General features: G+C 37.5%; 1 protein-coding gene across 2 annotated transcripts in view; it reads left to right on the top strand.

Moving 5' to 3' along the window:
* LOC139937175 (dolichyl-diphosphooligosaccharide--protein glycosyltransferase subunit STT3B-like) overlaps positions 1–14,601 on the top strand; it is a 37,340-nt gene extending 22,739 nt beyond the window's left edge. Inside the window, exons 10-19 of one of the 2 annotated variants that reach the window (XM_071932230.1) lie at positions 1,636–1,684; positions 3,061–3,215; positions 3,662–3,888; positions 4,236–4,420; positions 5,181–5,352; positions 6,307–6,480; positions 7,116–7,229; positions 7,778–7,984; positions 9,524–9,643; positions 13,242–14,601. In XM_071932230.1, the coding sequence (XP_071788331.1) occupies positions 1,636–1,684; positions 3,061–3,215; positions 3,662–3,888; positions 4,236–4,420; positions 5,181–5,352; positions 6,307–6,480; positions 7,116–7,229; positions 7,778–7,984; positions 9,524–9,643 (1,403 nt within the window). In that variant the 3' untranslated portion in view covers positions 13,242–14,601. Of the gene's footprint in view, positions 1–1,635; positions 1,685–3,060; positions 3,216–3,661; positions 3,889–4,235; positions 4,421–5,180; positions 5,353–6,306; positions 6,481–7,115; positions 7,230–7,777; positions 7,985–9,523 lie in introns of both variants that reach the window. The other variant, XM_071932229.1, reaches the window with a different exon arrangement.
* The last annotated feature ends 1,479 nt before the right edge of the window (positions 14,602–16,080 follow it).

Below are 16,080 nucleotides of genomic sequence, written 5' to 3'. Positions count from 1 at the left end.
GTGGTTGCCACTCAATCTGTTTTGGTCCCTCGCTAAGCACAATCAACTTGCCAAGCGAAGTCTTCTCTCAGACTTGGGTCCCTTTGTTTTTGAAAATCATGATCAGTTTGGCAGTGCAATCGTCAATCAGACCGTTTGGGTCCCTTGCTAAGCATGATCAGTTTGGCTGTGCAGTCTTCACTAGGACTGTTTGAGTCCCTCGCTAAGCACAATAAGCTTGGCTGTGCAGTCACCACTAAGACTTGGGTTCCTCGCTAAGCATGACCAGCTTGGTAGCGCTTTCTTCACTCGGACTGTTTTGGTGCCTCGCTAAGACATAATCGCACAGTCTTCACCAAGACTTTGGTCTCTTGCTAAGCATGATTAGTTTGGTCGTGTATTCTTCACTCAGACTGTTTGGGTCTTCTGCTAAGCATAATCAGTTTGGCTATGCAATATTCATTCCGGCTGTTTCTGTCTGATTACTCAAGTGTACTTTCTAAGCCTGGTCACTTTCTCCTGTGTGTTGCGGAACGCATGTAAAAGAACCCATTGCCCTTATCCAAAACAAAGGGGGTTTATCCCGATGTTCCTGGTCCAGGTGACAGCATAATGTGCCTCAATTACATGGTGCTTTGTAAAGGATTGGTCTCATACTTCAAAAACGTAGCTCCACAATACCTTGCAGGAAAATACTGTATGTTGAAGCGCCTTGAGCATCACTGAGTGACGGATATGACCGTTATATGAGAAGCCACTATTATTAATAATATAGAATCAGAACTTGATTAACTTAAACCTGATCTTTCATTCAAACAAGCTCTGGTGAAGTCTGAGTTAATCAAGATTCTGTAGATGCGTAGTGGCATAATTCTGTTTATTATTTTTCTCTCAGGTTATTTTGCACCGTGGAGTGGGCGGTTCTATAAATCAAAAATGGTATCCCAGTTAAAAACTGAATTGCACATATACAAACATCAATTTTTTGTGAAGTCCGAGTCAATCAAGTTTCTGTAGATGCATAGTGGCATAATTCTGTTTCTTTTTTCTTTCTCTCAGGTTATTTTGCACCGTGGAGTGGGCGGTTCTATTAACCAAAAATGGTTTATTAAAACATGTATCGCAGTTAAACTCTGAACTGCACATGCAAACATCAAAGTGGAGTGGGCGATTCTATTAACCAAAAATGGTTTATTAAAACATGTATCGCAGTTAAACTCTGAATTGCACATGCAAACATCAAAGTTTTTTTGAAGTCGGAGTTAATCAAGATTCTGTAGATGAGTAGTGGCATAATTCTGTTTATTATTTTTCTCTCAGGTTATTTTGAACCGTGGAGTGGGCGGTTCTATTAACCAGAAATGGTATCCCAGTTAAAAACTGAATTGCACATACAAACATCAAAGTTTTTGTGAAGTCACAAGTTAATCAAGATTCTGTTGGTAGTGGCATAATTCTGTTTATTAATTTTTCTCTCAGGTTATTTTGCACCGTGGAGTGGGCGGTTCTATTAACCAAAAATGTTTTATTACAGCAGGTATCGCAGGTAAACTCTGAATTGCACATGCAAACATCAAACTTTTTGTGAAGTTGGAGTTAATCAAGACTCTGACGGTGCATAGTGGCATAATTGTGTTTATTTTCCTCTTCCCTCAGGTTATATTGCACCTTGGAGTGGGCGGTTCTATTCCCTGTACGATACAGGGTAAGTATGCTCTCTGTCGCTCACTTAAAGGCAGTGGACACTATTGGTAATTACTCAAAATAATTATCAGCATAAAACCTTACTTGGTAACGAGTAATGGGGAGCTGTTGATAGTATAAAACATTGTGAGAAACTGCTCCCTCTGAAGTAACGTAGTTTTTGAGAAAGAAGTAATTCTCCGTGAATTTGATTTCGAGACCTCAGATTTATAATTTTGAGGTCTAGAAATCAACCATCTAAATGCACACAAGTTAGTAGTGTGACAAGGGTGTTTTTTCTTTCATTATTATCTCGCAACTTTGACAACCAGTTGAGCTCAAATTTTCACAGTTTTGTTATTTTGGAATGGTTTGCAGTAACACGATGTAATCACTCTAAATGAGTTGGGGTGGTTCTGAAAAGAAGCGTTGGTTTCAACTCGACGTTTCGATCAGTATGCTCTGATCGTCTTCTCCAGAAGACAATCAGAGCATACTGATCGAAACGTCAAGTTGAAACCAACAGTTCTTTTCAGAACCACCCCCAACTCACTTAGAGATTGTCATTACATGGTGTTAGCACAAACCTTTCCATATCATATTTCCACCATGCAAAGTTTCAAATCCTACTCAAGTAGATAATGTTCTTTGGAGAGCTTTTCTTGCTTTATATTTTACATTTATACATCTACGTTAACATAAAACAATCGGATGGTTCCGAAAACCAAAGTTAAACTTTCCTTTAATTCAACAAGACGCTTCTTATTCTCAGGATGGTTTAAATTTAATGAACCAATCCCAGCGGTAATGCCGTGGGTGGAGGTTATACGAGTTTCGGAAAGTGTCGGCCTCCGCCTATTAAAATTTCCACTTGAATAAAAACACTTTTGTTTACCGATGCCTCATACATTTTTAAATTGTCTTGTAAAGGCTTCTGAACCCTAGGGGGTTCAAAGAAATATCGACTTTCAGTTCTGGAATAAGTGCAGGCCCTGGAACTTCACACCTTTGAAAGGGCAAGACCATTTTCATTTTGCAAAGGGCACTTCCATTGGAAAATCTTAAAGTCAATGGGAAACTTCTGAAGGGGCACCGAGGCCAAGACCAGGGGCAACGGAGGCCATAGCCCATGTGACCTGCGTGTAATTCCAGGCCTGAAGTGTACAGAAAAATGAGTTGGTTTAAAGTAACAAGTTTCTGTTTTGCTTTTGGCTGGTAATTTTCCACAGAAAATGGGTCACACCGATTGATCAGTAGTGGCATTTTTGTCAACATATTGCTGACTTATAGGCAATAATATCAAGCAATGTACAATTAAAAGTCACCTGTGAAAGTTTAGGGTGGCCTAAAGTAAAGCTATAAAGTAAAACTATAACTGTTTTACTTTGATGTCTGTAGATATGCAAAAATCCACATTCCCATCATAGCGTCGGTGTCGGAGCACCAGCCAACTACGTGGGTCTCGTTCTTCTTCGACCTCCACATCTTGGTCTGCTTCTTTCCGGCCGGTCTATGGTTCGTCATTAAGGAGATCAACGACGAGAGAGTCTTTAGTAAGTGCCAGAATTCTTGAGTCTGATCATCGCAATAACAGGGGTGTGATTTTCCTGTTGTTTTTTTTCCCCTTTTTCTCGTTTTTTTTTTAAACCCCCGCCCGCCCCCCAAATCATAAAATTTATGTAATTTTTTTTTATATATCGTATATATATATATATTTTAATTTTACTTAGATCAACTTCATAAGAACATAAAGATAAAACCATATGGAACATTTCAGAGTAGGGTTTTTAAAATGAAAGATAGATGAATTTAAGCAGGCTTCGTGATTGGAACTTTAATGCGCCCAAGCTTTCACGCTTTGCGCTTATAGTTCAGTCTATCACATCCCTGAATGTGGACCAGTGGAAAGGCTGGCTGACTTGTGAAATGACAAGCTAATGCTGGGTGCTGTAGTAAATACAGTTGTTATAATTTTTCTTATGGCCTGTTTTCTTCTCAGTTGTCCTGTACGCCCTGAGCGCGGTCTACTTCGCCGGCGTGATGGTACGCCTGATGCTCACCCTCACCCCGGTTGTCTGCATCCTGGCGTCCATCTCAATCTCAAAGACGCTGACGGAGTACCTCGCTGATGACTCGGAGAGGAAGAAGAAAGATGAAGATGAGGCGGAGGAGACTGAGGAGGATGAGGAGGAGGTGGATCGGAAGAACAGGAAGCTCTATGACAAGGTCAGACTTAAGGTCAAAGCGACAGAAATTGTTTGACTGTCACTTCCTGATTTTGAGAAGATTTAGTTTGAGATGGGAGACTTTAGAACACTTGTAGATTTTGGTAGTCCCAATTGGAGGCAGTTTCTTGGAGCACTACTGTTATTATCATCTTTTTAAATATTGTTACAAAAAATGTTCATATGTATTTTGAAATCTTTACTAATATATCGATATTAACCCCTTGTAATATTAATACAATTCAGCCTTTGCCTGTGATGGTCTTTTTTATCTATTTTTTTTTTTTTTTTTTTAAATATAAACCATTTAAAAGTTTAATTGTTGGTGTTATTTCCCTTTCGATGCAGGCTGGTAAAGTACGCAAGCCCAAACTGGATCAAGATAAATACAGCACGTTAGGAACCAACCTGAAGGGATTCGTCATCATGGCGATGTTAATGATGCTGATGATGTTTGCCGTTCACTGTACGTGGGTGACAAGCAATGCATACTCTAGTCCCAGTATAGTCTTAGCAACATACAACAACGATGGGTAAGAATTAACGCTCCTGGGGTGGATTTCACAAAGGTAGTCCTAACTTAGGACTAGTCCTAGGCAATGCTAAGAGATAGGACCAGTCCTAAGTTAGGATGAGTTACTGGTCCTAACTTAGGACCAGTCCTATCTATTAGCATTGCCTAGGACAAGTCCTAAGTTAGGACTACCTTTGTGAAATCCACCCAAGAGAGTTTAAATTTGTGTTTAAAAGGCACTGGACACTATTGGCAGTTACTCAAAATAGTTATTAGCATAAAACCTTACTCGGTTACAAGCAATGGAGAGCTGTTGATAGTATAAAACATTGTGAGAAACGGCTCTGGATTGAATCCGTAAATATGATATGTGAAACAAGCAAAAATAAGTCTTTTGTTGGAAATATCAGCATGGAGAAACAAGCCAAAATAGGCAAATATGGGTGAAGTGTTACACAAAATACTTTTTGTGAATTTAATTGAATATTTTGTTTTATATCGGCAACTTCCTTCCTGATAAATAACATCAAAAAGGGGGTTAAAATTAGAGCTGAAAATGAAATGTGCTGATTGATTTTCAATACACAACTTGACTTTAAAGTAATTTTTCTCAGATTTAATATTTTACATTTTTTGGTGTTTCTACAACTTTTGAACCAAAATTTTAACAGTATTAAAGCATAGATTATGCTCTCTTCCAATGTATAAAAAAATAATAAATAACCTGGATTTATATATTTTAAAATCAAATTCATAAATAATAATTGTTTTCTTTGCAGTACTCGCAATATCTTAGACGACTTTCGGGAAGCGTATTATTGGTTGCGTCAGAACACCGGAGATCGCGACCGCGTGATGTCTTGGTGGGATTATGGGTACCAGATAGCGGGAATGGCCAACAGAACGACGCTCGTTGATAACAATACGTGGAACAATAGTCATATTGCATTGGTAGGTCTTGCCTTGTAAACACAGACATGATAATCTTCGTACACAGGTTTCTGATTTTGTATTCCCGGTAGAAAAATCAGAAAAATTGATACTAACAATTGGAATGAAAAGTCTATTAAAGCCTACACCATGTGTACATGTAGGTCATCCCTTGTACTCAAGAAAATATTCCTACTTTTTTTCAAAGGCTCATAGAAACCGTACCTTAGAAATGTTGCGTGCATTGTGGGCAAGCATTACACATAAAGTTAGAACAAAAGAGGTCCAAGCAATGCAAGGTTTTGAAACATTGTGTGGTGGACTTGCACATGTCCACACAGTGTTTAAAAAAAGCAAGCACTAAACAAGTTAAGGCCACATAAAATTTTAAAAAATTGTTGATTGTCCCCGCCCAACCGTTCAAAAAACCCCGACCCCTTTTTTTTTTTTTTTTTTTTTTTTTCAAATCATAAAAAACATGTCTGGATATCTCTTTTTACTTTTACTGCCCAGATTTTTCAGCTGATATGTTTTTTTCAAAATGTACAGGTTTGAAAAGATGTTTAAAGAAGGTTTTTATTCATGTTGGCAAAGCAAGAACAACTCTTCAATTATTTACTTGGGCTACACTGTGCTTAGTTGTTTGAAAAAAGTTTACAGAAAATGTCATCTAGGAGTTAAATTTGTTTGACAAAACTATTGAAAACATCAAAAACACACAAACCCTCTGTTTTATAGTGATTGTGATGATTTCTTTATTCTTGATTTCATATTTGGCATGTCAAGAAAACTTTAAAAAAAAAAAAAAAAAACTCCCTCCCTCCCCCATCCAGAAAAAAAAAAGACAATCAACAATTTTTTCTTTTTTTATGTGGCCTAAGGTATATTTTCTTGAAAAACAACTTGGTGTGATTGAAGACATTCCTGAAGAATCAAGTTGCATTAACTGCCCTTCTTAACCTACTGAATGTACAGGTGGGCAAGGCCATGTCGTCCAATGAGACGGAGGCTTATAAGATCATGCGTGAATTGGACGTCAACTATGTCCTGGTTATATTCGGTGGTGTGATTGGCTACTCGGGTGATGACATCAACAAATTCTTGTGGATGGTTCGCATCGCTGAGGGCGAACATCCCAAGGACATCAGAGTAAGTGCATAGACTTTGATGACCCCCCCCCCCCCCTTCTCAAAAAAATAAAAATAATAATAAATTGTATAATTACGATGAAATACAAAACAACATGGGGAAAAACATATAGAAAGCCACAGATGACAGAGTAGGGCTTTGAAAACCAAAGATAAATGTATGTAAGCAGACTTTGCGCCCACAAGCTTTCACACTTTACGCTCACACTTTGTTTTTACACAGCCTATCACATCCTTGCATTACCAGGGCCCAACTTCATAGCGCTACTAAGCACAAAAATTTGCTAAGCATGAAATTGTTGCCTTGATAAAAACAGGATTACCAAACAAATTTCCACATGATTTTCAGGATAAGCAAACAAAAGCTGAACACCAGTAATAAGCGATATGCAAAAAATGGGAATTTGGTTGATAATCCTGTTGTTTTTTTTTTCAAAAGAAGAAATTTCATGCTAAGCAAATTGTCGTGCTTAGCAGCTCTATGAAATTGGGCCCTGATGTTAGAGACTGTGATTTTGTTCGTACACCGATGTGTGTTGAGCATTGCATACTCGGTACTTTCCTTGAGTCCTGTAAACAAAAAATCCACAGGCGAATACATTATTGAATTGATGTGTATTCTTTTGCTATTTTTAGGAGTCAGACTATTTCACCGTGAATGGAGAATTCCGTGTGGACAGCTCTGGTTCCCCGACTTTACTCAACTGCCTCATGTACAAGATGTGCTACTACCGCTTTGGTGAAATGCAGGTTTGTTTTTACTGAAATATTTTGAAGGAAAAAAATTTGAAGTAGTCTTGTTTTAGGAAGAATGTGTACATCACTGGAACAAAGAACACAATCTTAGAGTGTGTCCAGAGGACACTGTTCAAAACTTTAGTTATTTAAAATAAGACAGAGATCACCTAAATCTTAAAGAAATTCTAGCGCAATACTCGTCATGTTTATCTTGTCTTTTTGTTCGTCTCTTATTTGCTTTGCTTTGTTTAACATAGCAGTGTTGGGGTTGCAGGGTTTGTTTGGCTTTGTAATGGGTTTTGGGGGTGCTTGTCTGTTTGATTGTTTTGTTTCTGTTCTCACCACACCTGTTTTCAAGTTATCTGTGTTTTCCTTTTTAAGAAACACTACCAGACTACATACCTTTACTTTTCTAACACAGTTGTGCCTCCAATGAACTTGTTTATGAAGCAATTTGAATGAAGTTTAAGAACATTTAATTTGTCCTCTGCCTATACACACAATTGTTAAGTTATTCTTATACTTACGCCTTCCCCTTTCAAAATCATCTTCATTATCAGCTGGATTTCAGGAGCCCCCCAGGCTACGACCGGACTCGTAATGCCGAGATCGGCAACAAAGACATCTCCTTCCAGCATTTAGAGGAAGCTTACACTACGGAGCACTGGCTGGTCCGCATTTACAGGGTCAAACCCTTGGACAACAGAGAGCCCGTACTGAAGACAACCACCAAGAAATCTAACAAGAAAAAAATTGCCTCCAAGAAGGTATGAATGGCTCGTTGATTTGTATAGGAAAAAAAAAAACATTGCAGATTCTTGCCGCTGATCATCATAGGGAAAAAAGACATACATGAAGATTCTTGTTTCTTATCATCGTAGGTTTAAAAAAAAAAAATTCTGAAGATTCCTGCCTTTAATCAACATAGGGAAAAAACATCCGTAGATTTCTGGCATTTCTTAATATTTTCTTACATGCTGAGCATACAAGTTTTCTTTCTCACAATCGCTATCAAAAATCTATAGCTGCAACTGCAGCTTAAATGCCACATGAACAAGCGTTGAGCATAGGAATCCCATAGCAAAAGCCACATTCATTGTCTGGGCCACCAAGTGTGTACCAGCAAAACATCTGGGGCCAATTTCATAGAGCTGATTAGCACAAACATTTGCTTAGCATGAAATTTTTGCCTTGATAAAAACAGGATTACCAACCAAATTTCCACATGATTTTCACTGGATAAGCGAACAACAGCTGAACACCAGTAACAAGCAATATGCAACACATGGAAATTTGGTTGGTAATCCTGTTTTTATCAAGGAAGAAATTTCATGCTAAGCAAATGTGTGTGCTTAGCAGCTTCATGAAATTAGGACCTGTTATCAGAAACATGCTCATAACTTCCTCAGTTATTCTCTATAAACCAAAACAATTTTTTGAAGCAGCAAGTGTTCACAAATTTGCTCAAACCTTACCTGATTATGATCTGTTAACCCCCCAGCAAATTTGAAGATTTACAGCAGACAAGAAAGTAGAGGACTCCTTGCAGGGTTTCTGCAGATCCTTAAAAAGTTGTAAATTGAACTATCCAAATTGAAGGTCGTAAAAGGCATTAAAAGGATTGAATTCACTTACTTGATGTCCTAACAAATTGTTGAAGCATGTAATGAATTTTTTTCAATCAGCTCTCAAACAACCAAATTATGCTGTGTGAGTAGAAAAGGTAACATAAATTTTGAGGGGTATAGCTATTTCTTAACTGCCTTATTCACGTATTTTTGCGCCTAAATTGTGTTAAAGGAACACGTTGCCTTGGATCGGTCGAGTTGGTCTTTGAAAAGCGTTTGTAACCGTTTTTTATAAAATGCATATGGGTAGAAAGATGTTGTAAAAGTAGAATACAATGATCCACACAAACATGCCTCGAAATTGCGTGGTTTTCCTTTTACCTCGTCGACTAACACGTCGGCCATTTATGGGGGTCAAAATTTTGACTCCCATAAATGGCCGACCATGTTAGTTCGCACAGTAGAAGGAAAACCACGCAATTTCGAGACAAACTTGTGTGGATCATTGTATTCTACTTTTAAAACATCTTTCCAACCATATGCATTTTATAAAAAACGGTTACAAACGCTTTTGTTTTGACCAACTCGTCCGATCCAAGGCAACGTGTTCCTTTAAAGGTGGCATAAAAAGGGTCAAAAAAAGGTCTTTAATTTGACTTTTGAAGTGTGCAGATACCCTGCTTTGGAAAAGTAGTTTAAATTCTTGACAGTATTTCTCTTCTTTGGTCTCTCTTGCAGACATCCAAAAGAAAGCGTGGGTCCATCAAGAACAAACCGGTCATCAAGAAAGGTAAACGCAAAACGCCCACACGCAAGACGGCAACCAAGACGTCAACCAAGAAGCAACGCTCCAACTAAGTAAGCTAACCCCAGACACTAGGCGTCCCATCTTTTACAGAAGTGCTGAAAGCACAGACAGATGCTGCTGGAGCTTGGCTGGTTCCCCATCCCTCTTTTAATTGCAAAATTTATATAGCTTTTGGCTGGTAGTCTGTTTGAAAATGAACGAGTGTAAAGAGTGTTTTCTCAGCTTTTTGTGTCTGATTCAGAGCTTGTCTTTTTTTTGACGACAGTTGTCTTTGCAGATAAGCTTGCCCTTTCACTGTTTGGATGTTTCTGAATGATAGACCATATGACTGTGTTTACGGCAAGTGACCCTTTGCTCTGTACAGTGAACTTTTGTACATTTCGGGGCATTTACTGGCAGGCAAGATACTACAACGATCATAAGAATGTAGAAACAACAGCTGAACAAGCTTTTAGATTGTTACATTTCCAGAAAATGATTTTTTTTTTAATTGAGCTGTGAACAAATCGTGCCTGCAGAAAGTCCAGCAGGTGATTTCATGAAATGCTAGGACTAATCCTGTCTCTCGTCCTAACGTCTATGAATATGGAATTTAACTCGTCCTAAGTCCTAAGATTAATCCTAAGTTTAGGAAGAGGCTCTGTGGCTTGTTTATAAACATTTAAACAGGTTACATGGTTAATGTATTCTGCATCGTTCACAATACAAAAGGACAGTAAGTCTACTGCCCTCTACTGTCCAAATGTTTTCACCGCACAATATTTCTCTCATCGTTGGCTTTACTTCTTCATTGAATCATGTTTTGTTTCTTTGACACAAACAAACAATGCAGAGATTATTTTTACAGAAATCTTGCCGGTAATCAAAATCCGTTAAGCACCATTTGTAATGTTTTAAATAAATTTTGCTTAAAACTGCTCTGTAAGAAATGACCCCTAAATCCTTATTAGTATAATCCACACTTAAGGGGCTTTACCTCGTAAGGCCTTTTCAGGTTTATTGAAAAACATATTTTAGACAGGGTTTGTAATTAAGTTTACCTGTCCTCCCTTTTTTAGTTTTTTTTTAGTGTGCACAGAAGTACACATTGAAATTCAGGCTTTGACAATAGTTGGTTAGAAAAATTACATTAGAAAAACAAAAAACTATTGTGTGTAGCACTTCTGAAGAGGATGATGTTTAGAGAATGAGTAGGCCTACCGTTTTGTTGGTTTGTTTTTTTATTGTTGGTCAAAATACCCCTAGTAATTTTGTATTCCGCCCAAATTGCTGACTAAAAAGAACGCATCCTTTTGAAGGGAATGGGTCTCAACGAATTTGTAAGCATAAGGTGTTCAGGAAAAACTTGCCTGTACACTTTCTGTCTGTATTTTGGTAGTTGTTTTCGGGGTTTTTTTTTTTGGGGGGGGGGTTCCAATTTTTTCTGGAATCTGAGAACAACAGGTATTTGAAATTTGTTAACACAACTGTAAATAGGTTTAAATGACTATAACCTATCAATAATATTTGTCTGTCTGTATGTCTGTACTGTCTGTCTGTCTTTCTGTCCAAGTTGAATTTGTTCTATGAAATAAATTGGACAAAGTCCTAGGATTTGGTTCTAGGCTAAGGGGTAACATCACTCGATATGTTATTCAGAGGGGGGGGGGGGGTTGGGGGCGTTAACTGGGCGAGGGACGAGGAGGTGTCACTTTACCTGTGCAGGATCAAAAAAATGGTGCTTGGATTTGTTGAATTTTTGTTTTAACTATGCCATTTTATGAATCAATGACAAGTAACAGGGTGGGTTTTCACACGTAATGACCTGTCTACATAAATTTGTTTGGGGAGACGTATCAGCTCGATCAGTTCTTACTTACTGCTTCATTGCAAAGCATTAAATCTTACTTAAAAAAATGTATAAAATGTTGTACATTGGGAATTTGTTTTTCTTTTCAAATCCAATTGAAGCATGCTTTTAATTACAAGGGTTCAACGAGCATCTACTTGGATGTTTAGTTTTTGCTTTTGTTTTCTAAAGTTAAAGAGTAAAGCACAGAGTGTTGTGCAAACAAACGATGGATTGGAACTACAGCCGTACAGCAGAGTAGTTGATTTCCTTCTTTTCTTGGATTTTTGTTCTGTGAAAAACAAAAACTAAACCACAAATATTTGCCACGGCCGTTTCCTGCTTTCTTTTGTAAACAAGTTGCATGCTTGCATTTTAACTGCAATTTGTTCTTAATCCAAGATTTGGCAAGTATCCATCTAGTTTTGTAATTATTTTTCATTTTAAAAACCTTTAAAATATATAATTTTCAAGGTGGTATAATACATTGACGCGAGGTTTGGAGGATAAAATTAATTTTTTGAAGATGAAAATTAAAATACCAAATAAATCCACAAAGATTGGTGCATCTTTTAAAATGTGTTTATCTTTCTGCAGACCGTTTGTTTTAATCTCTGGGTTGTTGTTAAATTCTCGTTTTCGTGGTGTTTATTTGAAGAAATATTTACTGGCAAGTGGTACTTATACTCTAGTTATTTCAAATGTTCTTATGTTTGACCGCAGACGTTACCCAATGTCCGTGTATGATTGAAGACAATGTATTTTATCAAAATTGCAATTCAAGACAATACGATCACTGAAATAAAGTTGTTACAAAAAAAGCTCAACCATCTACCAGCTCCTAGGTACACATTTCCAGAGCATTAGAAGGAAAGAAAAACAGTATTCGAAAACCAGTTGTACAGTTCTGACAACATTTATGAATGTTAATTTCTACATAGACGAGTATTTTTAACTCCACTTAAAGGCACTGGAGACTGTTGGTAACTACTCAAAATAACTATTAGCATAAAAACTTACTTGGTAACGAGCAATGGAGAGCTGTTGATAATATAAAACATTGTGAGAAACGGCTCCCTCTGAAGTAACATAGTTTTTGAGAAAGAGGTAGTTTCACTCAAATATTAAAAGACTTCAGCTGAAGCCTTTTGTTGTGCATATTAAAGCACACACAGGATGTTTTTTCACTCATTATTCTCTTTGATTACCGATTGAGTCAAAATTTTCACAGATCTGTTATTTTATGCATATGTTGAGATACACCAAGTGAGAATACTGGTCTTTGACAATTACCAAAGGTGTCCAATGCCTTTAAACAGTTGTGTTACAATTCATTTTGTAGGTATTTACATTTTTCCACAAAGTATTTTTGTACTCGGTCTTATTTGCTTGGGTATGGAGGTGGTTAATATAAGTGGCGTAGATTATGTTCTAGTGTAAAAAAAATTTGGAGTTAAAAATGTTATGCTATCTGGGTTGTTCTTGTTTCTCATATTCCTTTGGTACAATAACTGGTTATGAATTGAACACTCTGATTGATGCAAGGGACCTGGCTATTTTAAGTTTCTAGCCTCAACTTACTGCTGATCGTCCTGCATTGAAGTACAGGGCGTCCTTAGCAACACCTTTAGCAACAGTTGTAGCCGTAGCAAAATCCATCATTCTGATTTGGCTTAATTCGGTGATGCTAAATGAAAAGAAACTCAAAATGGCCGCTCGGGGTCAAAAGTCATTCACAACTTGTCTGTTCTGTGTATTTCATTTGGTCAACTTTTGAGGATAATTTTCTTGTACTTTGCACACATTTTTCTTCACTGTAGAACTTGGTGCTGTTGATGTCGGCCAAGCACTTTGCATGTTATATCCTCAGAGATCAATAGCTGTGTTAGCCTGATATATAAAACAAGTAAGGTAGTTGTAGCACTTACAGACTAACATTGGGTGCGTTCAGTTAGCTTCCCTGGGTCGACGCCTGTCTGCCCCGGTACGTTCGAATAGCTTTGACGGGGCTTACCCGGGTCAGCCTCCAGTGCCCTGCTTGTGGAGTGGGTCACTTGGGGGTGACCTGAGGTGCATGCCGTCACCACGAGAGGGCGAGTGTGATCGTTCGATTAGCTCTTAGTAGGGGCTCTCCCGAGTGAGCACCGCGGGGTCGACCCAGGGAAGCTAAACGAACACACCCTAATTACATAAAAGACTGATGGAGCTTTCAAAGCTCATAATAGTTTATGTAATAAGTTAGTTTTTAAGGGCCGTGTCACACGATGCATATTACGGGCAACCAGTTCCAGGCAATCTCCAAGAAGATTGGGGATCATGAGACAGGGTTAAAAAAAACTACTTAGTACGAAAGTTGTCCTGCAGTTGGTTGCCTCCAAGTTGCCTCGTGTGACAAGGCCCTTCCTCAGAGGTCAGAGGGACTCAATCGGGTTGCCCAAATAGTAATTCCCATTCACCAAATCCCACATGATCTGAGAAATGCATCATTATGATTAAGTTGTACTTGTTGTGTATTCTAGTTCTCAGTTTGAAGAGTTCTCAGTTGGGAACGTTCAACGTGGGGTTTTTTTTAGTGTGGGGTTGTAGGATTTCAGTAATATTTAGAAATTAGTCAAACAATTAGTTTTGATCTCACTGGACCAAAACTCAATGTTTGAAAAAAGTGAAAACATAGGTCCCGAAATAAAGTGTAGGGAAGTGTTTTTTGTATTGTATTCACTATTTTGTGGTGACTGCGGTTGAGCATAAATTGTGTTATTTCATTACAAATGTCGGTTCGCATAAAGTTCAGAAACTGGTGTTTGATATTTGCCAAAAATTGAATGTAATTTGTTTTTAACCAACTCATATGACATATTATGGCCAAAACAATTATTCTATATGATTCACGGTGGCAATCAAATACCAGTCTGAGCATGAATGTATATGGGTCTTTTTTTTTTCTTCCTTTATTTTGGAAACGTCCGAAATTGGAAACCTCAGAATACTCTATTTAGGGTTATTGTTTATTTTAAGATGCTTAATGATTTGAAAACACTTCAAATAGTACAAGAAACAATTATGCTGCTTCAATGTTTGTGCAAAGTTGTGACAAATATTTTCCATAAAGAACGGAGACCTTATCACCATCTTTGTTCGCCATATTGTTTGTAACTTAAAAACTTTTTTTTTTTTTCTTTTTTTTTTTTTTGAAGAGTAGCATTATATGCTTACAAATGCTGTGAAAATGCCATCCCTTGTAACCCACCAACCCTCCTCCTTCAACCTCACACTTTAATGTACCACCTCAAGTGGTGAATTGTATGCATAATCTTTTGGTGTTTTATGATATTTTTGTCAAGTTCTGTTGTAGAAAATCTTTAAAATGAGATTTTTTTAAATTAATAATGAAACCGGGAATGTTTTTTTTTTGTCAGTATAATAGAATAATAATTATGGCTTTCACTGAAAAAAAAATGATTTTGTTAAATTTAAAAAATATCAAAGATGTTAGTTGTAATGTTACTTTTTGATGTACTCATGGAGTACAATGTGTCTGGATCTATTGACGTTAAGAATAAAGAAAATTTAATTAAAAGTTATTCTACGAATCTGTGTTTTCACAGAGATTTCAGTTTCATTCATCTCCTCATTGTTTGTTTGTTTGTTTGTATGTTTGTTTGTTTGTTTGTTTGTTTTATTTTGTATTCTTTATCCCTCGTGTATAGTCAGGTTTGCTGTGTAAATGAATCGGGTTTTGTACAGGCTATTTTTGGAGGGGTCTCATAAAAAAATATACCTTTTGTGAACTGTGTATGGTACAACCACTCAGAAAATCATTGTTTAAATTGTTGCTGATTTTTCCCCCCAGAGATTGTCTCGATTATTTCAATTTGGCAAATCATCGTTAGAAACAAAACCCAAAAACATTTCCCTCATAATGTGCAAGTGTTTCATTTGATATTTTTAATACCAGAATAAAGTTTGATATACATAGCTCCCCACGATGGTGAATCACTTTTCTCTTAAAAACTGCAGGCCTGATACTTCACGGTGGCAACGAAGGCGATTGCCTCCATGCCGCCTGGTCATCTTGAGGTGCCCTTTGAGATGCTCCAGTAGAAATTTACAATTTCCTCATCTAGGGTGCCCTTTACCATGGAGGAAGAAAGTTCTTCCTCCATGCCTTTACCAAGTACAACATGCCTTGGTGCCCTTGCCCTTTCAAAATAAAACGAAGCATGCATACATGGCTGAAACAACTCTGAAATCCTGGTCCCAAATGTTGTGTCTATCAACATGTAACAATAATTGTTATGTTTGACTCTTAATCAAAATGCTTTATAATATGTTTCAAAACAATTCCAAAATTAATTGTTCCCCTTTTAACCGCAGCGTGGTCCCAGGGCGCCCCCGTAATTAGCGAACAATTCCCCGGCTGGGTGATGATGCTCGCGCGTGGACAACTCCGCAATTAGTGTATTGTTGACGGGGATTACCAGGTCACTACTTGGGCTGGTGGATTAACAGATTAGCTTGGCCTGGACAAGTGGATTAGACATATCTTGGAAATTGATAGCAAACAAGATCTACTATTCAATTTGAAAAAGTATATTTTTATGGCAACGTTCATAGTAAAAACTCTCTTTTTGATTGTGTAAAACGCGTCTTTACATAAAT

Source organism: Asterias amurensis, chromosome 5, assembly GCF_032118995.1.
Source record: "Asterias amurensis chromosome 5, ASM3211899v1".
Lineage (NCBI taxonomy): Eukaryota > Metazoa > Echinodermata > Asteroidea > Forcipulatida > Asteriidae > Asterias > Asterias amurensis.
The sequence above is the reverse complement of the archived record's forward strand: the minus strand, read 5'-3'. Positions and strand labels throughout refer to the sequence as shown.